Source organism: Centrocercus urophasianus, unplaced genomic scaffold (assembly GCF_019232065.1).
Source record: "Centrocercus urophasianus isolate 14NV4802_14NV808 unplaced genomic scaffold, USGS_Curo_1.0 seq_10, whole genome shotgun sequence".
Taxonomy (NCBI): Eukaryota; Metazoa; Chordata; class Aves; order Galliformes; family Phasianidae; genus Centrocercus; species Centrocercus urophasianus.
This window is the reverse complement of record NW_024884142.1, coordinates 63424351-63445943: the sequence shown is the minus strand read 5'-3', so window position 1 is coordinate 63445943 and position 21593 is coordinate 63424351. Positions and strand designations below refer to the sequence as shown.

At 51.0% G+C, this 21593-nt stretch overlaps 2 protein-coding genes across 7 annotated transcripts in view; one reads left to right on the top strand and one right to left on the bottom strand.

The window, feature by feature from the left end:
• Positions 1-10845, bottom strand: part of FAM120B (family with sequence similarity 120B) — a 58567-nt gene extending 47722 nt beyond the window's left edge. Inside the window, exon 1 of one of the 4 annotated variants that reach the window (XM_042809414.1) lies at positions 10776-10845. Coding sequence is in view for 1 of the 4 variants with exons in the window: in XM_042809404.1 (XP_042665338.1) it covers positions 609-627 (19 nt within the window). In the remaining 3 variants the exon portion in view is untranslated. Of the gene's footprint in view, positions 1-608; positions 978-1704; positions 1755-7130; positions 7259-10775 lie in introns of those variants that run through there. The other 3 variants (XM_042809423.1, XM_042809431.1, XM_042809404.1) reach the window with 3 other exon arrangements.
• Positions 7622-15435, top strand: DLL1 (delta like canonical Notch ligand 1). Of its 3 annotated transcripts, XM_042809392.1 has the most exons (11): positions 7624-8187; positions 8304-8615; positions 8716-8776; positions 8906-9163; positions 11413-11473; positions 11947-12077; positions 12236-12405; positions 12499-12715; positions 13409-14201; positions 14316-14433; positions 14826-15435. In XM_042809392.1, the coding sequence occupies exons 1-11, from the start codon at positions 8128-8130 to the stop codon at positions 14829-14831; spliced, it is 2187 nt and encodes a 728-aa protein (XP_042665326.1). In that variant the 5' UTR covers positions 7624-8127; the 3' UTR covers positions 14832-15435. The 3 variants fall into 3 exon arrangements, with proteins under 3 accessions (XP_042665318.1, XP_042665309.1, XP_042665326.1); XM_042809384.1 differs by having other exon boundaries at positions 7622-8187; positions 8716-9163; positions 14319-14433; XM_042809375.1 differs by having other exon boundaries at positions 7623-8187; positions 8716-9163.
• Positions 15436-21593: the final 6158 nt, after the last annotated feature.

Here is a 21593-nt window from a genome sequence, read left to right as displayed (position 1 = left end):
ATTGGTAGGTGGATGGTTGGACTAGATGATCTTTTCCAATTTTAACAGTTCCATGATTGCAATAAACATGTCTGTGATATACAGAAGAAAAAAAAAGGGGGGGGGAGGGAGGGAGAAAGTTGAATTCAGAAGTATTGCAATTGGAAATTTCTATAGGTATTTTTGAGTTCTTCTCCCTTGAAGTTTTAAATATTTAGATGCCTTTCAGATATAGCTTTTGAATGCCACAGTCTTCAATGCAAGATGAAATACACAAATGCACGTGTAATAAGACCTCGAAATATACAACAGACATCACTGTTAGAAGAATCAGAAAGGAACATGCATAAATCACAGGAACATGCATAAATCACACACATTGCTGTACAAGTATGCAAGGTAGGGCACTGCTTTCTCTGAGATGCTACTTCCTTGCAGTGATACCTGCGTATACCCCTTAACAGTCCAGCCATTTGCTTTCCAGGAAAGATACGCTTCTGATTATGAATGATTTGAGTCCTGGAAGGTTATCTCTTTTAATCACTTTCCATGGAGAACTAGCAATGGGTGTGAAGATCTTCACCCTTCAAACTCACTGCAGAGACGTAAAAAGCCATAGCAGATCTTACTTCTGCAGTAACGCATCATGTCCAAGAAAAATTTAGGAATCAGTGCAGACTCTGTCCCCAGCAGCTATGCAGCTAGAGCAAGAAGTACAGTAAACAACTTACAAGCTATACCATGCCATATGCAACTGAAAGAGACACTTTCCCCACCTTTAACACCTGTATCTGAAGATATTCTTTCCTAAGACCTCATGCAAATCTATGATATTATTATCATCACTATCAGAAAAATCTCCATGACCAGTAATGACCTAGTTTAATTAAGAGGCAGTTAACAGCCAGCCATATAAGCAAGAATATCAGCCGCTACTGCCATTTCAACATGACCACACACGTTTACTGAAAAAGTCACTAAAAAAATTGAGGATTTTATATTCTTCCACCCACCCTGTTCCACCACTAAACAGAAACGTCCACGTTAAGGAGGAGCCACGTTTAATTCATTCAGTGTCTGAAAAGGAAAGGCAAACATTCTGCCCAGAGTGCTTCTGTCAGGGATTCCTTAGCACAACTGGAGGAATCATAGAATCACTGGGATTGGAAGGGACCTCTGGAGATCATCTAGTCCAATCCACGAAAAAGTAGGACTAAAACACTTTATGTTGGAATGCTTACGTTTCTTAACAGAGGAAAACGTATTTTGTGCAATGAAAGCTGGATGCTTGTTACTTTTGTGAGACAGACATCTCAGTTGACTTTAGCTGCAAAGCTACCAAGTGCATGAACTAGAGGGGAATAAAAAAATCCTCCATGACCCAAAATAGCCAGTTTCCCTCTAAGCGCTGTATAGGCCCAAAGATTCTGAGTATCCTTACACCACGGCCTCTGCCAGCCCCCAACCTACTACACGCATGCTATGCCCAGGGCAGCCAGCAGCACTCCGCCCCAGGAGCACAGCCCACCACTTCCCGCTCACACGCACCGCCACCCCCCGTGGCCTCGCCGCTCTCCGGGCACAGTAAGCAACCCGGTCGAGGCGCGAGCCCGCCGCGCAGCGAGCCCTTCCCGCGGGCGGGCATGCTGCCGGCCTGGAGCGGGACCCCGCTCGCCTTCACCCCCCAGCGCCCCACCAGCACTGCGCGGCGCCCCCACCACTGACCCGAACAGGCGCTTCCGCTTCTCCCAGGGCGGAGCCGCGCATGCGCGCAGCGGCCGGGCCGGGCCCGAGGAGCTGCGGATCGGAGGCTGCGGTGCCGTCCGACGGCTGCAGCGGTCCGCTCGCATCACAATGGCGGCCTGGGGTATGGGGAGGGTCTCGGACTCGTCCGCGGGCCTGCTGTCCCCCAAACACTGTGCCCCAAAACAAACCCTAGAGGGGGCGATGACAAGGGCGGGCAGCGAAGTGATTTGGTTAAAAAAATAAAGTCCCAGCCTTGCATCTGAGATTGATGCCATTTTGACCAACAAAGTGACCTCTGGGACCCCGTGGGGGAGCGGGCTGTGTGAGGTGGGGGTGGGTTTGCCATGCTTGGGGTGCGCGGGGAGCCCCGTGTCCCCACTGCATGCCCACCTCTGCCCGCAGCCAACAGGTGGGGCCTGGATAGCTCCACATGTTCTCAGGCGAAGGAGGGGAGCGAGGAAGGCTGAGATCTGATGTTATTGCCAGGGAAAAATTAACCAGAGCGGTGCTCTGGGGAGCGCAGATTAATATATTTGGTGGCTCGGCGTGCACAAAGCCTGGCCATTGTGGCTGTGTCTGAATGCCTGTGAATAGGACGGAGCATATGTGGCCTGTCACCGCAGGTGCCCACATCTGTTCGTCTCCGGGCAGATGCTCTAAGAAAAGCGGAGAGCATTTCCAAAAGGACGGCCCGCCCCATCCGTACCCATCCTCTGCCTCATAATCACCTTCTGCAAAAGCCCTCTCCCCCGCGCAGAGATGCAGGAAGAAATAAAAACAACACAAATTGGAAGTGGCTCAGAGAGCCCTGCAAACATACAACCAAACTGTTGCCCCCTCTGCTCCCCCCTCCTCCCACCTCTACCCCCCTCAAGGTTTATTAGCAGCAGGTTCTGCGCTGCAGCCAGCACACAGTGTGTGCACTGAGCGGGGGGGGGGGGGGGGGGGGGGGGGGGGGGGGGGGGGTGGTGAGGGATGGGGGCCTCAGGGGACAGAAAAACCCCTCATGCATGAAACATGGTACAGTACAGTGGCACGCAGGGAGCAGGGCTGCAGGCAGGGAGCAGGGCTGGGGGAGCACTTTGCAGACACTCTTTGGGGTTCTGGCTTATAATGATGATAAGTAAAACCAGTGAAAAGACAAGAGGGGGTTTCCTTAGGTGAAATGGTGAATGCATTAAGAACTGCTGCTGAGAAGAGCCTCATTGCCAATGTGCAGAGCACTTTTCTGAGAAGTACTATAAGTTTCCCTGTCTGCACGATGTCAGCCTGCTCATGCCTCCCATTGCATGGCCTCAGAACCAGGGAAGGCCTTATCCAGCCCTATGGGGGCTGCAGGTTTGTCCTGGCTATTCCTCTAATTGGAAGGCACCGTGGGTGCTCCTCATACAGTTCCCAGTTCCTGGGGTGGGGAGCAAGCGTGGGGTTAAGAAGGAGAAAGGCAGTTGCAGTAGGACTGAACTGCACCCAAGTGGACCCCGGAGATGCAGTGATTTGTCCCCACATCCCTTCTGCAGAAGTGAGGCAGGAGATTTCAGCAGATAGGTGGGTTGCTGGGAAGTGGGCTTTCGTGCAGTCTAGGCACCCTGGAGAAGGCATCTCTCCTAGGGAGGGAGCCCAAGGGCCTGAGGCACGGGAAAGAGCCGGGGAGCCCTGTATGAGGTCCCCGGAGCCTCACAGCAGGCGCTGCTTCCCGCTTCCCTCCGTGTACCCCTAAAGGATGTGCACCCCGATCCGTCCCGTTTTGGAAAAGCACACACATACGAGCGGCCAATTTTATCCCTCGCGGTTTCCCACGAGCGAAATCTCGTCAGAGACGAACCAGGGAGAAAACCCAAACAAACGCGGAGCGCAGGAGAACGGGGTGGGGGGGGGGGAAGAAGGGGGGGCTCACTTTCTCCTCGTGTGCCATCGGTAAAACACATATAGGGGCCACTTCGGGATTTGCCCGGGGATGGGTTGGAGAGCAGCTGGCTGTGGTAATCGCATCGGGAGACAAAGGAATGCCCCGCCGGTCCTGGGATCACAGGTAAACACACGGCCATTGTCATGGAAATGAGGGGCGAGGATAGGGCCGGAGCAGATGATTTGCGATTTGAAAAAGGGGGCTGGGGGGGAGGGAAGGCCCGGAGCTGCTTATCTATCATCTGGCCTCGCTGTGTGCCAGCTGAGCCACGCGACTGCCCATTCTTATTCTAATCAGCACATGCCTTTGCAACTTTGGGCTAACCTACATGCAGAACTCCGTAATCCCCTCCCGCACACGGCAGGCGCGGCCCCGGGGCACCGTGCGCAGGGTCCGGCGGCGGCCGAGCACCGCCCGGGGCAGCGCGATGCCAGCGCCCGGCACCGGGGAGGACCGGGATGCCCGGGACAGGTGACACGGGGCTGTGGCCTCACGCATGCCTCCGTAGGGGCCGGGGGGCTAATTAAAATATTATGCACACTCGGCTACACATAGCTCCACACGTAGGCACCGTTCGCCATATGCCCACGGCCCCCCCCGCCCCGGGAAGAAGGCAGGGTCGGGGGGAGGCCTTCATCCTCAGCTCTCCCTCCCCGATTTGAAGTGACTTTTCCCATCCTCGAGTTTGCCGAAAGGAGCACGATCCACGAGGGAACGCGGCAACCCAGCCGTTCCCGGCCGGGGGGGAGGGGGGGGGGGGTGTCACCGCGCAGCCCCCGCGCTGCTCACCGCGAGCGCGCACCTCCGCGGGGGCGGCCCGGGGGAGCGGGGTGCGGAGACACGCGGTTGGGAGCGAAAAAGCGCCATTTGGTTGGGAGCAGATGGCTGGCTGGGGGGCTGATCGCGTCTAAAGGCGTGTCATCCCCCTTCAGCGAGAATCCCTAAGGAGTCCCCTTGTCTTCAAAATCAATGAAAATTAAAGTGCAGAGAATGGATGAATAGTTAGACCTCGAGTCCCTCCTTTGTTCGCCTCAGCTACTGGTGGGCAGGAGTTAAACTACAACAGCCTCCTATAGAAACACTTAAGTTAAACAGTCTCCCCGTTAGCCCGGCATCTGAAAGAGAGAGGGAGAGGGGGGAAAAAAGCAGAAAAAGGAGCTTTCTGCTTGATTTCCCCAATACAGAATCGCGTGGCATAAATTAAGCCGGAGAAGAATGAGCGCCGTGGGCAGGATCCTGCCGGCTCTCACGGCGCCTTTCAGTCACGCTCAGCAGCGGTAATCGAGAAATCTGTGCCACGTCAGTTTAACAAATACCCGGTGCCGAAGGGGGGGTGGTCGCGATTCGGGGGCACGGTTTTACGGGGCTTTTTTTTTTTTTTTTTCTTTGCTGGGTGAAAGCCCTCGCGCGTGGAACTTTTTATTTCCACTTTCTTAAGCAAGGGGATGCTCACGGACCAACTTTCTATACCTCTCCTAGGCTAAAAGATCCTTAGCGATCTTCGGCAGATCCATCCGCCCTCGGATCTCAGATATTGCCACCCCTCCACCCCACTCGGTTGGTAAACCCGATACAGAGGGATGCTGGATGTGCTGTTGTTTTTTTTTTTTGTTGTTGTTGTTTTTTTCTTCCTCCCCTTTCCGAGGATAACGCCGCAGCCAAGTTGGCGGAGCGGCACTGTCGCTAGGTGGCAAAAGCAATGTGCGCTTGGGGCCGCAGCAGCCGCCCTCTCCGCTCCGCCGCCGGGCACAACCCAGCCTCGCCCCCGGCCGCATCCTCGGGCCAGGCACGGGGAAACGCAAACATTCCGGCACAGAGCAGCCTGCGAGCACCGGGACGGAGGAAAACAGCCTTCTCCTCGGGTACCTGCGTGCAGGTGGCTGGCTGGAGCGGAGCTGGGTTTACAGGAGAGAAGGCAGTGCCCGCCTGGATCCCGAGGCTGCACAGCCGCGTGGGCAGCGGAGGTCCAGGAGCAGGCAGTGAACGGAGCTGAATGGGCTCATTAGCGATTTTCTTTTAATTGGTATTACCCGATGCTTTTACTTTAAGGAGTCTTTAAGATTTTTTTTTTTTCCTAGCGCATTGTAACATAATTTGTGATCAAGACATCTGCTTCAATGAAAGTCACATTTCGCCATGCAAATGCACGTTCCCACCCAATAAAGTCGCCATAATAAGGCTTTGAGCACGGCATACCTACAGTGAGGTTATTGTAGCCAAATCCTCTCCTTTCGCACACCAGCTTAATCTGCGCTGAAATGCTCTGTTACAATTAAAATGACATTTAGGGAGACAGTTACACCTTGCATCCTAATGAACCCGAGGCCGAAGGTGTTTCGTAGAGGGCCCGACAAAGCGGCAGACCCCGTGCCAGAGCCGCCCGCAAAACTTTTATCCCCGATCGCATCCGTCACTGGGGAGATGCTCGAAGGGAAATCGTCCCTACCGCTCTATCTCCTCGCCACCGAACTCCTCGCGATGTTTTTACGACCAGAACAAAAGTTCCAGTGTCTGACGGATATGTAAAAAAATAATAAGGTGACGGTTGGGGTAAAGTCGTCCTTTTTTTTTTTTTTTTTTTTTTTTTTTTTTTTTCCCTCCACGGAGCGGGGAAGTGCTGGAAGGGATTTCTTTAAAAAATGTGCGGACATTGTTGTAGAGGCAGCAGCGTGCGCCGAGGGGAGCTCTTTCTCTCCCTCGCATTGTGCAGGGAGCAGGTGCTGTCTACATTACCATACAGCTGAGAGCACAAAGAGCTAACTGATTCAGCCCTCACACAATAACAAACGGCCTTAATGACAGCCACGCGAACGACACACACCAAACTCACTTTTTACTAAGCTGAAGCAGGAAAAAAAAAAAAAAAAAAAAAAAAAGAGAGAGAGAAAGAGAGAGAGAGAGGGAGAGAGGCCGAGGTTGCTGGCGATGATGATAATAATCATAGAGGGGTGCAGGACCGGGGCGGAGAGGGGAGCTCTTCCCGGCGGCGGTGCTCGTGGAGACGGGAGCCGTAACCCCCGCAGCCCCCGTTCACCGCTCCCGGCGGCGCTCCCGGGGCCGGGGGGGGGCGGCAGGCCCCGCCGGGACCCCGCGGGCCTCCTCTCCGCTGCCGGGACGGGGGCTGCGAGCGGAGCGCGAAGACGGGCAAACTCGACTCGGGGTCGCGCCGTTCGCCCCCCGCTCCCGCCCATCTCGCCGACGTCGGGGGAAATGCGGTGCGAAAGGAAAGGGATCGGCTTCCCACCGCTGCGGCTCGCTGCCGCCCACCGTCCCTGGCCCCGCGGAGCCCCCCGGCAGCGGCCGCGGTCTCCGAGGCGCTTGTCGGGGCGGTGGCGGCGGAGGTGCCGGGGCCGCTGCCCGGTGCGGCGGGGGTGCCGCCCTCTCCCCGTAGCAGAAGGGGGATTCTTGCGGTTCCCGAATTTGTAGGAATGTAAATGAGCACGTTTTGTGAGCGCGGAGGGGAGGGGGAGGAGGGTTGCACATTTTACAGCTCACTGACCATTTGGCGATCCATTGAGAGGAGGGTTTGGAAAAGTGGCTCCTTTGTGACAGCTCCAGCCAGATTGGGGGGCTGCTCATTTGCATCTCATTAGGCATGCGGGCGGCCGGCGGGATATAAGGGAGGCCGGCGCCCACGGAGAGGCAGATCCTTCGCGTTCACCCTCGGAGAGAGCCGCGGGGCCGCGGCGCAGAGCGGGCACCCCCTGCCCCCCCGCAGGAGCACACCCGGACACGCTCCGTGCGCCGCTATTGAGACACGAGCTTATTTGTGTTGGCTGGGATTCCTCTCAAAACAAAAGTCAGCCCACAACAACGAACGAGCGGGAGCTTCTTTTGCAATTAAAAACATAAAAACAATAAAAAGAAAAGAAAAAAAAAAAAGAAAAAAAAAAAGAAAAAGGATCAAGGCTCCAACGTGACCCGCTGCCGCCGCTGCCGCTTGACACCTTCCAGCCCCGACGTGCGCAGGGCGAGCGCAGCCGCTCAGAGCCGCGCAGAGCCGCCCCGCACCGCTCCGGGAATTATCGCCGCTGCCGCTGCCGCCCCGCGCTGCCCCTGCGGAGGGATTGCCAGAGCGCCGATTTGTGACCTTCCTTGGGAAGCCTCTTCTCTGCCTCCGTTGGGAATTAAGTTGCTTTTGTTTAATTTTTTTAATTTTTTTTAAATTGTTATTATTTTCTTCCTGGAGGAGGAGCACCGTGGATTGGGCAAGATTAGCAGATTAATCTTAAAACTTTTTTTTTTTTTTTCCTCTTTTTTTCTTTCTTTTCCTTTTGCCATCCGAAAGAGCTGTCAGCCGCCGCCGGGCTGCACCTAGAGGTGTCGGTAGGGGGATAACAGTCAGAGACCCTCCTGAAAGCAGGAGACGGGACAGTACCCCCTCCGGCTCTGCGGGGCGGTTGTGGCCCCTCCGTTCTTTCTCCTTCCCCGAGAGACACTCTTCCTTTCCCCCCACGAAGACACAGGGGCAGGAACGCGAGCGCTGCCCCTCCGCCATGGGAAGCCGCTTCCTGCTGACGCTCGCCCTCCTCTCGGCGCTGCTGTGCCGATACCAGGTAAGTGCCGCTTGCCGACCCCCGACGGGCCCGGCCAGAGGGAGCGGGGAGGGCCTCCGGTTGCTGCCCGACGCGCAGGGGCCGCTCCGCGGGCTGACGGCCGCTGTGCTCGGCAGGTTGACGGCTCCGGGGTGTTCGAGCTGAAGCTGCAGGAGTTTGTCAACAAGAAGGGGCTGCTCAGCAACCGCAACTGCTGCCGGGGCGGCGGCCCCGGAGGCGCCGGGCTGCAGCAGTGCGACTGCAAGACCTTCTTCCGCGTCTGCCTGAAGCACTACCAGGCCAGCGTCTCCCCCGAGCCTCCCTGCACCTACGGCAGCGCCATCACCCCCGTCCTCGGCGCCAACTCCTTCAGCGTCCCCGACGGCGCGGGCGGCGCCGACCCCGCCTTCAGCAACCCCATCCGCTTCCCCTTCGGCTTCACCTGGCCCGTAAGTGTTGGGGCGGGGGGCCCATCCCGGGCTCCGGGCGCGGCGCTGCCCCTCCGGCAGTGCCCACCCTCACGGCTGTCTGTGCTCCTTCTTTCCCCAGGGCACCTTCTCGCTCATCATCGAGGCTCTGCACACCGACTCACCCGACGACCTCACCACAGGTACCGGGCCCAGCGCCGGACCCCTTCTCTTTGCGCTCCCTTCTCCCCGTGCTTCCCTCCCGCTGAGCATCTTCCCGTGCTCTGCCCTCTTCGGGCTCTCTTATCCTTCATCTCTCCGCTCTCATGCAGAAAACCCCGAGCGCCTCATCAGCCGCCTGGCCACGCAGAGGCACCTGGCGGTGGGTGAGGAGTGGTCCCAGGACCTGCACAGCAGCGGCCGCACCGACCTCAAGTACTCCTACCGCTTTGTGTGTGATGAGCACTACTACGGGGAAGGTTGCTCTGTCTTCTGCCGGCCCCGTGATGATGCCTTTGGTCACTTCACCTGTGGAGAGCGTGGCGAGAAAGTCTGCAACCCCGGCTGGAAGGGCCAGTACTGCACTGAGCGTGAGTGTCCCCTTTGTGTCCCCTGAGCTCTCGTGGGGATGGGGGAGGGGTTTCTTTAACTTCAAGTTCCATGGAGAGGGGTCTAGGCAGGTGTGCACGTTGCTAGGTTCAGGTTTCATCCATGTGGGGTATAGGCAGTGCTCAGTATTAGCACAGAAACTTGACTCAAGCAGCCACATCTCAGGCTAACAAAATGGCAGCGCCAACGTCACTCGTTCACTCAGTTGCCAAGCTGATGGCAACATGTTCAGCAGTTGCTTGGGGATGTATCACATCCATGGGTATGTGGCTCCAGGAGAGGACCTGGGAGTTAGACTAGATAACCTTTAAAGGTCCATTCCATCTGAAATGATTCTAAAGACCTCAGCTTTGGGAGCATCCCCATGGCAGGGCTAGAAGTAGGATTGCTGTGGCCTGATGTCTTCCCATTTTGCACTGACAAGAGCAGTGGGATATCCAAGATGTCCTCTGTGGCCTTCAGACTATATGTTTCTTCTTTGGGATGCTCACACACTGCCACTGCCAGGGGGAGTGCATCTGGGGTCACCAAAACACTCAGCTTCTTCCCCATCACTCTCCTGTAGCGTTGCTGTGATCACTGTTACCAGCAGGAGTAGGTCATGGGACACGAGTTTTGAGTGAGCCCAAGCTTGAAGTTGTTGAGGAGTGCAATGTATTGGTACAGCAGGGAAAGCTGGGGCAGTCAGCACATCCCAGAGGGGCAGGCGGTCATGATTGCAAGGTACTGCTGGTTTTACAAGAGGAGCCCTCTGTAGATACACAGCTGTGTAGTACAGACAGACGGACACTCAGCTCTCACTGTGGTGTGTGGTGGCATTCTGTGTGCACACACTGAGGCGTGCTGGCAGATGACACCGGGTGAGCCCTCCAGGCAGGCAGGGAGAGAATAGTCACAGTCCATAAAGCACTGTGGTCCCAGCTGAGCTGCTATCACCGGCCCAGACCAACTGCTCACACTACTCGTGGCTGCTAAGATGCATTTAACAGTTCATCTTACGATGTTGCACAATAAGCAGCAGGCAAAAGAGCTTTCATTTCCTTTGATAGCATTTTAAATAGGAACTAGAACCTTTCCCATGATCAAAAGTGCTTGTCCCGGCTGTGCCGGGGGACGGGGGGGCGGGAAGGGGAGGGAAGAGGAAGCCCTTTGATAACGAGCCCTTTCGGTGCTGTCAGCACTCGGGATGCCTGCGCACCACCGCTCTGCCCGCCGCCCAGCCCGGCGCTGCCCATCGCTGTGCGGAGGACGCGGCTCCCGAGCTGTGTTTATGTGTGCATGCGAAAAGAATGTCTTCCCGTTAGCGAGCCGAGCTCCCAGTGGCAGACTGCTTCCCGTCTCCTTGCCCTCGGCTCCATTCTTTCCAACTTTGAGGCGATCTGATTATCAGCACCGATTCTTTCTTTCCCCTCCCCCCTACCCTCCCTGCTCACTCCCCACTTCCCCGCCTTCCCCTTGCATGCCATTGTCTCCGGCTGGCTTTGTTGAATTAAAACTTTGCAGTGCCTGCTTAATGAGTTCCATAACCAGGCAAAGTAATGAGCACAAGTCCCTTTCTCCCTCCCCTCTCCTCCCTCCCGCTGGCCCGCTTACCTCCTCACCATGCCCGGAGCTGCCCGCCCCTGTTCCGAGCGGGGGGGAGGAGGGAGGAAGAACTTTAGACTTATTTATTTGAATAAGAAAAAAAGTTTTTGCAGCGAAATCACGCGCGTGCCATAGATTAGCCGTGGGCAGGGATAGGCTGCCCGGCCGCCGGCACCGGCCCCATTGGCTCCGGGGCCGGGGGTATTGTTGCAGCGGGGCAGCTGCTGGGAGAGAATAGACAATAGAGCAGCTGTCTTGCACTGGCACCCTGCACACCAGCTGTCCACTCTTATCTGCACACACACTTTCGGGGGATATTAAGAGGTGGAGCTATGTGCGTAGAATTGGAAAAAAGGACTTCTGACCCTCGCTGGGAAGGGAAGGGGGGCGAGGGGCTGCGGGGAAGGCAGCAATTGTGAGCCTTCTTTTGTCTGTGTGCAACTGTATTAAGAAGAATGCTCATCCCTGGCGATAAGTAAAGTGCCCGGCTACCAGGCGAGATCAATACTCCTGCAGGCTCCAGAGATTAACTCAGCTGCTATTAACTGCCTGGCCCCCCACCCACAGGGTGCTCTCCGGAGGGTATTCTGCAGGGGGAGGTGGTGGGCCTTCAGGCTCAATCCTTCCCTCCTTCCTCTGTTCACAGCGATTTGCTTGCCTGGGTGTGATGAGCAGCACGGCTTCTGTGACAAACCTGGGGAATGCAAGTAAGTTTTCTGCTCCCCCCTTCCTCCTTTCTTTGTCTTTAGCTTGGAAGCAGCGGTCCTGCAAGGGTCAGCTTAAACGCCTTTCTTTATCTTAGATAGTAATTCAAGCAATCCAGGTGATGCCAGATCAAGTTATTAATCTACAGGTCAAACATCAGTGCCATTAATATTAACCTAATGAGTTTACGGCGCTATGCGTAAGGTTTGGCTGTTTGTTATTAGAGTAAACAAATTAACTACCTGCAACCACAGCTCTATCTGAGGAAGTGCAAGAGGTAGCTGGGGCTGATGAAAGCTGATGCTGCAGTTGGATTTGGTCACTTTCTCAGATGAAGGATCACTGAAGGCTTTTAGGAAACTTGATACCTGGCATCAGTGTGTTTGCAGAGTTTGCAGTAGGGTTTCCAAATGTGAGAAGCCTAAATCTGACAAGACTCTGTTGCTGACTTTTTTTTTTCTTATTTTTTTTCCAGGTGCAGAGTGGGTTGGCAGGGGCGATACTGTGATGAATGCATCCGATACCCCGGCTGCCTACATGGTACCTGTCAGCAGCCATGGCAGTGCAACTGTCAGGAAGGCTGGGGCGGCCTTTTCTGCAACCAGGGTAAGTTCTAGGGCTTTGCCTGAACATCTTCCTCCAAAAGCAGAAAACGGGCAGTTATTTCCAGCTCATGCATGCTCTGCTAGCCTTACAAATGAGCAAGCATTTTGACTGATTTCTCTCTTTTATAATTTTTTTTTTTTTTTTTATATCTTTCACAGACCTGAACTACTGCACTCACCACAAGCCATGCAAGAATGGTGCCACATGCACCAACACTGGTCAGGGGAGCTACACTTGTTCTTGCCGACCTGGGTACACAGGCTCCAGCTGTGAGATTGAAATCAACGAATGTGATGCCAACCCTTGCAAGAATGGTGGAAGCTGCACTGTAAGTTTGAGTTGCTTGTTTTTGAAGTTCTCTTTTGTATTTTAAAACAACTTCAGGTAAATATTTTGGACATTTATCATGTTTTCCCCTCAGGATCTCGAGAACAGCTATTCCTGTACCTGCCCCCCAGGCTTCTATGGTAAAAACTGTGAGCTGAGTGCAATGACTTGTGCTGATGGACCATGCTTCAATGGAGGGCGATGCACTGACAACCCTGATGGTGGATACAGCTGCCGCTGCCCACTGGGTTATTCTGGGTTCAACTGTGAAAAGAAAATCGATTACTGCAGTTCCAGCCCTTGTGCTAATGGTAAGGCCAAACATACTATGGTGACATTCTAAAAGGAGACCATCCAGTCACTTTGGCTTCTTGTCTAGGGCTCATAATGAGGCCCAGTGATAAATCTTAGACCATGTCGTGTCAGTAGTTGACTCCATGGAGGAATTGTACTTAAAAACGAATGATGTGGTATGGGTCAGCACTTCAGATAGTGTTTTCTTAAGGGATTACTGTAGCTGTGTAACTTGGCCTGAAACTTCATGCATATAGGCGTGGAGGATTATATTTATAACGACTCTTTGAGGCCATACAAACACTGAGTATGATTAATTATAATCCAGCAATTGCAATCTTCCTGTTTTGATTGAAGTATTTAAAACTTTCTTTATTGCAACCCTCCTCATTCATCGTCACTGTAACTCTGTAATGTGAGATCATGGTGCGAACCTGATCTGAACTAGCTTCATAGTCCCAGCTAGATGAAATGTCAAAAAGGGAATGGGATGCTGAATGAAAAATATATTTGATTAAGAAATACCTTTCTTTTAAAAAAGGTACTTTTTGTCTTAGCTCAGATCTGGTAAAGATGGAGGTGGCCTCCCAAAACAGTAGCTTTTTTCAGCGCTGGGTTGTGACAGCGGTCCTGAGAGCAGCAGTTGGGGTGTATTGAGGGGAGGGTCTGAGCACACACCGCTCAACCTTCGTCCCCTTCACATCTTGCAGGAGCCCAGTGCGTTGATCTGGGGAACTCCTACATATGCCAGTGCCAGGCTGGCTTCACTGGCAGGCACTGTGACGACAACGTGGACGATTGCGCCTCCTTCCCCTGTGTCAATGGAGGGACCTGTCAGGATGGGGTCAACGACTACTCCTGCACCTGCCCCCCGGGATACAACGGGAAGAACTGCAGCACGCCGGTGAGCAGATGCGAGCACAACCCCTGCCACAACGGGGCCACCTGCCATGAGAGAAGCAACCGCTACGTGTGCGAGTGCGCTCGGGGCTACGGCGGCCTCAACTGCCAGTTCTTGCTCCCCGAGCCGCCTCAGGGACCGGTCATCGTCGACTTCACCGAGAAGTACACGGAGGGCCAGAACAGCCAGTTCCCCTGGATCGCAGTGTGCGCCGGGATTATTCTGGTCCTCATGCTGCTGCTGGGCTGCGCCGCCATCGTTGTCTGCGTCAGGCTGAAGGTGCAGAAGAGGCACCACCAGCCCGAGGCCTGCAGGAGCGAAACGGAGACCATGAACAACCTGGCGAACTGCCAGCGCGAGAAGGACATCTCCATAAGCGTCATCGGTGCCACTCAGATTAAAAACACAAATAAGAAAGTGGACTTTCACAGCGACAACTCCGATAAAAATGGCTACAAAGTTAGATACCCATCAGTGGATTACAATTTGGTGCATGAACTCAAGAATGAGGACTCTGTGAAAGAGGAGCATGGCAAATGTGAAGCCAAGTGTGAAACGTATGATTCAGAGGCAGAAGAGAAAAGTGCAGTACAGCTAAAAAGGTATTGTGTTTACTCGAGCGCAGGGGGTGGCTTTACTCTGAAAGGTGTGTGTGTCACTTAAAGGCAGTGTAAAGTAACAGCCACCTGATCTGTGTTGTTTGTTTTTGTCTTCAGTAGCGACACTTCTGAAAGAAAACGGCCAGATTCAGTATATTCCACTTCAAAGGACACAAAGTACCAGTCGGTGTACGTCATATCAGAAGAGAAAGATGAGTGCATCATAGCAACTGAGGTTAGTATCCCACCTGGCAGTCGGACAAGTCTTGGTGTGTGATCCCCATACAAAGCAGGTCAGGACAGCCAAACCATTCTACCTGCTGCTACAGTCATCTGTACTCACTGAAACATGGCCACCTTCAGTCTGTGGCACTGCAGATGTTGAAAAAACTTGTAGATTAAGATAAGCTCCAGTGGGGGTTACAGGGACAGCAATTTTTGCAGCATGGGTATAACTACAGTGCAGTTGTAGCCTACTAACCCTACAGACTCATTCTTTCATATGCTTCCTGCAGAGCCTGCTTTGGCTTGGCATTGAGGTGAAGTTCCAACTCTCTGTATCCTCATAGTCCTCTGCTTTCTTTTTATTAACCTCTTCTGGTCTCTGCTCGTGTTTTCTCTCAACAGGTGTAAAACAGACGTGATATGGCAAAGCTTTTGTTCAGAACAATTTCAAAGGAGACGTGCCCCAATGAATGCTGCTGAAAGAGGAATGAGAGCTAGATTCCTTCACTGACTGCTGCTGAGAAACTAAATTCAGGCTTGAGCTGGTTCTCTACTGAAGTTAGCAAAGTGACTGCAAAATAGAGAAACAAGATGGACACCAGGCAAGGGTCTGTGTTCAAGGATTACTGTTGCACTGCCTTTTATGAATTTTATCATTGCACTATGGTCAGTTGCTTTTCTATATATATTTAAATGAATGGACTTAATTACTACATAAGAAGCATGCACTGCCTGAAGTGTATATTTTGGATTCTTATGAGCCAGTCTTTTCTTGAATTAGAGACAGAAACACTGCCTTTATTGTCTTTTTTGATACTAAAATGTGTTTTTACTAGGTGAGAAAAAGTGTGTTATTTTTTTGAATCTGTAAAAATATTTTCATGATAATTGTAAAGCTTGAGTATTTTGTGATGTTCATTTTTTTATAATTTAAATTTTTTGGTAAATATGTACAAAGGCACTTCGGGTCTATGTGACTATATTTTTTGTATATAAATGTATTTATGGAATATTGTGCAAATGTTATTTGAGTTTTTTTTTACCGTTTTGTTAATGAAGAAATTCATTTTTAAAATATTTTTCCAAAATAAATATTATTAATGATAACCAGAGTGCTACTTTTATTCCACAGCAGATGATGAACCAGACTAAACCTTACAACAAGAGGTCTGACACATTTCTGGGGACTCATGGATAGGGATGGGATAGCACTGAGGTCCATCACAAAGAGTGGGGAACAACTCGCTGTGTGTAGACCTCTCCCCTCCCCTCCTAACTTTCTCAACTATTAAACCCATGGCTGTGCTCTCTCTTACCCAAAGGCAAACATCTGTAAAAACCTTGAGTAATGTTTGCTCAGTCATGTTAGACTATATATATATAAACACATGCAGCATCACTTCCCAAGGAGGAGCAATAAAAATGCACACCATTGCAATGCAGGCATGGGGCTTGTCCTGACTCAGCTTTGTGTTTCCTGCAACTTCAAATGCTTGCAGTCCAGGGACATTTGAGGCCCACTGGCTCTGATCCTTAGTGCCCACCCATAGGACATGTGCTTCCCCAGCCACTCAAGCCTGTGCATGGCCCTTCCCTTTTCAGGATAGGAAGACACAGAGTTGGCTAATGGCCACAACTCTCCTGACTATGACATCTGCCTCGAGTATCTTTGGCTTCAACTCTGCCCGTGGTGCCTGCTGCCATAATAGTGGGACAATGTGTGATCCCATCCACTGTTTTGGTGCTGAATGCTCAGGCCATTTCCCAATTTAGTTTGCCCTGATGAACTCTCCTTTATGGTGTGCCTGTTAATTAGCAGAGATAATTCAGAAACATGCAAAGTGTTCTTCCATCCCAGGAAAAAAAATGGAAAACCTAGAAAAATAGTGGTTTTTTTAATCCATTAAAGTGGGTTCCACCCCAGTTACTGTGGATTACACCCTGTGGCTTCTGGGAGATGATGAAAATAGTCTGTTTCCATTCTATTCAGCAGAGGTGAATTCTATCCCCAAAGCAAAAGCATGCGATAGCACATACAATCAAGCAATTGGCAACTGGTGATCTATAAATTATATATGTACCTACCTTATTTTAGAGTACAAAAATGTGAGAACAACTAGAACTTCTATATGGGGTCAGTAGAAAACACGCACTGACTGCAGGGGCTTGTCCATTTATAGGGTCTTGTCACTGAGCCAACCCTTAAACAAGATCAGTTCCCCAACAGTGACCCAATAAAGTATATCCTATTCATTTATCCCGAAGTGTCTTTTTAGGTAAGGTTTTCATGAGGAAAGCAACATGAAGTCACTGTGATATGTTCTGTGATGGTGTGAACAGTATTTAGAAGCAGAAGGCTGACATAACACCTGCCAAATAATCAGTCAATAAATCTCATAGTGACCCAGGCATGACAGTGTGTATGGCAATAGGGTGCTCAAAGCAATGCAGACTCACAAACTGGACAAATCTTGAGAAAAACACTTCATTTGTTACTTCCTGTTCCTAAGACTTCTGGGGACAGGCTTGTCTCTTGTGATGTGCAGCATTTCTCACAGCCAGCGCCAGTGTCTTGGCTGGGACTTCTTAATGCTACTTCTGTATAAAAAGCAGCAACGGGTAGAAATCACTGACGGCTGAGGGCCTCTGTGATAATGTTATGCTTCCAGCACCAACTCAAGTAGTATACAGTGTACTGCCAGGCAAAGGTCTGGAGAAGCATGCAGCCCCTTGCTCTGGTGAGGAGGCACAGCATCAGCATGTAATCAACTTCATGTAAAGATAAGACAACTTCAAAAAGCTGAGATTGTTTCCATGTGCCAGTTACTGGATATGCTGAGTTTGGTGAGGAAAAGACACTGTGGGAAAAGGGGAGAATGGGGCTTTGTCCTTCTGAAACTCTTTCTGCAACCATAGCTTCACAGATAATCTCAATAGCTTCTCCAGTTCCTGTCCAGCATGGCTGGGGCTTTTGCCTCATGCGGGATTTATTTCTTGCACTAAGTTCTCCGAAACTGCATGTGTATACTGGGGATCTTGGTGAACAAATTGAGGCATGCAGTGAGGAGCAATGGATCCTCACTCTGCATTGTAGCACCCATCACCTTTGGAGGACAAAAAGGATGACCTAGGCAGCATGCAGAAGCCATACAGGTGGCTGTGGGTTCCACTCTGCTTGGCCCTGCGTGTGAGGAGAAGGCCAGCTGGCTGCCCAAAAGCAGCAGGAACCCCCCTGTTGGCAGAGTCTCCTGCCTCCTTGGTCTGAAAAGAGAGGAGAGCTGGTGTGGGGAGGCCGTTTAGCTGGGACAGCTGAGAATTCAGGGCCTGATCCAACACCCATTAAAATTATTGGAAAGGCTCCAACAAGCTCTGGGACACGTGGCACTGTGCCCCTCCTGACGCAGCACATCCCAGGGCTGCAGCATGCACTCACACAGTGCAAAGCACACGTCTGTCCCACCCCAAGGCTCATCCCTGGGATGGGAGCCGGAGGAGGCACCCTCAGGTTATGTCCTACCTGCAAACCTGCATCTTGGTGGTGAGTAGTGGCATCCTGCAAGTTTTTCACCAAGATTGACATGGACAGTATTTGTCAGGCACTCAGATTTGTAGAGGGGGATTTTTGAAGTGAGGCACACACAGCTTTCAAAATATAGCAAGTGGTGGGCTCAGAATGCCTTAGGTTTAATTGCAAGATGTGTTTATGCATCTCTTTAAACTGATATATGCACTTTGTGCATTAGGGCCTAGGCGTCAGGAAACTTGGGTACTATTCCTGGCTCTGCTGCAGACACGAAGCATGACCTTGGGAGAGGAAGGATGGTCTGGTGGTCAGGGCGCTGCCCAGGGACTCAGAAGGGCCCCCTTCTATTTCCAGTGCTCCCTCCAGACTTCCTGTGCAACCTTGGACCAGGGTCACTTAATCTTTGCAGGGCCTTAGGAAAGTAGGGGCCTCTGGTTGTGTGGGCAAGAAGTTCAGAGGATACTGTGGTGGGGGGGAATGTCAAAATACCCTCCGAGGTGAGCAAAGCTATTTCCTACCTCCGTAAGTCTGATTGCTTGTCTGTAAGATGGAGAGCTATTTTTGTACAGTGCTTTGAGATGCTTGCACAGAATAAAGACCCCTATTACAACTGAAACATCCATCATTTGAGGGAGGAGACATGAGCCCCATACCGGCAGCACAGAGACGCCCTGCTGGGGATGCAGCTGCAGTGTTTTGAGTGCACAGGGTCTGCCACTGTGCTAAGACAGATGCCCCCTGAGGCAGCATTCAGGTGGGAAGCAAAGCAGAGCTCAAACGGCCATCACCCTCTGTTCATGGGATCCTCTCTGCTCCCTTCCCTCCTATGGAGCTCTTCTTTCACTTGGCTGCTAAGGCCTGGCAGTCTCTGTTACCTGCCGTGTGAGTCAGGGGAAAACAAACATGGCAGGAATGACTGCAGCAATGAAACAGCACAGATAACTGTGCTCAAGGGACCAGGAACTGTTTAATTTCCCAGCAAAGATGTACTCAGAGCGTCACTGAGTGCTGTGCTGAAGGATCCTTGCTCCGTGCACGGAGGGGAAATGCGGTGCCTCAGCTGTGGGGTAGCTGTAGGGACAGTGCAGACTCATGTCAGCTGCTCAGGGTAGCACTGTTTGCGCAAAAGCCTGCTCTATGCATGGGCTATATATGACTGTGATGTCTTCCTCCTGGTATAAAACTACACCAACAGAATGGCTACTGTGGATGCAGCTATGTCAAAATAGAGGTCATGTATATCAGGGCAAAGAAATTCCTTTCCCTTGTTTATTTATCTAAACTGGACTGGTAAAACCACCATATTCTCCAAAGCACAGTTATGCTGCTACAGAGCAGCAGGTCTAAATCTGCTTGGACAAGGCTGAAGTTGCACAGGCTGATGCAATGTGTTGGTTAGTCTGTGCACCTCTTTGGGGTGATTTCTCAGCACAGAGGGCTGAGCAGGAGAAAGGGTTGGGAGGGGACATCCCCTGTTCTCTTTCACAATACGAAACACGAACTTTGTGAGGGGAAAGGACTTTGTATGGAAAAGGATAGAGTAAGAGAAACTTCTGGCCTTGCTCTTCTTGCCAGGAGACACTGTGGAGCCACTTTTCCACCCAGCTCCCAGCATCACTGGGGTGTCAGCACTGGAGAGAGTTTGTGAGCATTTTTGAACCAGAATTTTCACCTGCTAGAGGAGGTTTTCAAGTTTTTATTTTCTAAAAAAGACATTTTCAGTGGTAAAGTTGCTTTCCAGTAATGGCAAACTGGAATATCCGCTTGAAAATCTCCTGTGGGTTTCACTTTCTTCATGAAGCAAGGAAGAAAATGACAAGCAAGCGCTTCTCAGCAGACAGAAAGTTCGCTGAAAACTTCCTTTCTTTCTTTTCTTTTCAAAAATAGAATCAATCTGGGAATTCTACCTCATTAACAAGTTGCGTATGTTACTTTTGATTTTGCTTTAGTACGTGAAATTTTTTAAAGTCATGTTCTGCCCCTTGCCCCATTTCCTGGCCCTCATAGGCAGCACACTAGTGGCACAAGGAAGGCTGTGTCAAAGACAGGCAAATTGCAAGATTTGGCCATATGTACTTTTAATGTACCCTACACAACGGCATTCTCAGGAGTAACTGATTGCTTAAGACACAAAGCATTATGAGAAATAAGTTCCTAGAGTTCAAGGCTAGTGCTTTACCATTTATAACCTCTCCAGAAAGTTTTCAAGAGGCATAGAGTCAAAACACTTAATCTGCATCTGAAATAAAAAACTACACAGAGGAGAATGGGGCCTTCAGTACTTGGATCTGAGCAACATATCCAAAATAATTTGCCTATTGCTAGTGTATTTTCCTTTTCAAGATACCAAGGGTTTTTCCTTTATGAGGTTTCCCATATATGCAAACATGGGTGTTTACAAAGGCCACCTGTCTGAAAACTGTAAGCCCTTTGCTTTAGCCTGGTTTTACCTTGCTCTGAATCAAAGGGGCTGTGGAATTCTCCATTGTCCACAATGGTGACGGCCTGGCACAGCTGCCACTGCTGCAGTTGTGAGTGTCTTTGGAAAGACAGACAATCAGTGCTCCTGCTCAAAGCTGGACTGTTCAGAACACACACAAAGAAACGTGGAAGGATAACACATCATGCTTATTGTAGCTTGTATTTTAATTTTCTTTTTTACTTTCCATACCAGCTTCAAGAAAGGAACCATGAAAAACGTGTAATGCTGTTTAAGTTCTTATAATTTTCTTCAGGAAGTGTTATCTGGAATGGCAGTTGTGAGCACACAAACTCAGCAGACTTATCTGCGTTATCTAATTACCAGACTATAAAGTTCTGCTGACATTTCCTTTTGATAAATACAATGCACTGCTTTCTTTATCTATCTATATTAAAGAAACAATGTTCTCCTAATTCCAACCCCATGCATGCATTTAACTAGAACAACGTCGTAAAACCCAAGACTAACAGAAATGTTGCTGCAACTTCAACAGTCATAAATGAAAGCAGTGGCTTTCAGCAGAAAAATATTATCTAATGGTAGGAAACCACTGCAAATCTCAATATTTAAACTACAAACAAGCATGGAACAGATTTGACTGATCTTAATTAAGCAAAAAGAGAGAGGTGGAAAAAGGTAACAAGCATCACAGATACTACAAGTGCGCTTGCATTTTTTTCCTGCTGCTGATGTGCTTAATTGTGTGCAGAAATATATCAGTATTTATCAAAAGATAAACTGACTGGCTGGATTTTCAAAGCTCTTCTTGTGCACAGGAGAGTTTTGTATGGTCATTGAAAATGGGGCTCCCCTGCCCCAAGCTTCTGCACCAGAAGCCTGCAGGTAAAGGACAAAAGTGAACAGTGCTGCTGGAGAATGCTTGTTGTTCTCTGAACTCCCTTGCTTTGCTTTCCTTTCCTACCCCAGAAGAGGTCTGGGAGCCTCCTGTGTTGGGAAGGAAAGGGGCAGGAGACAGCCAGAGGGGAGTTGTGAGGAACCTCCTTGCCTGCTCCACAGGGGACCTCAGCAGGGCTTGCTGTGAGCTGGAGGCTCAAAGACAAAACCAACACCAAAACATTTAACATCTGTAGCTTGCAAATTCCAGCTTGTAAGCCTTTTGAATTTCCATTTGCCTCAGTAAGAATTAGGCATAGGGAAGTTGTGG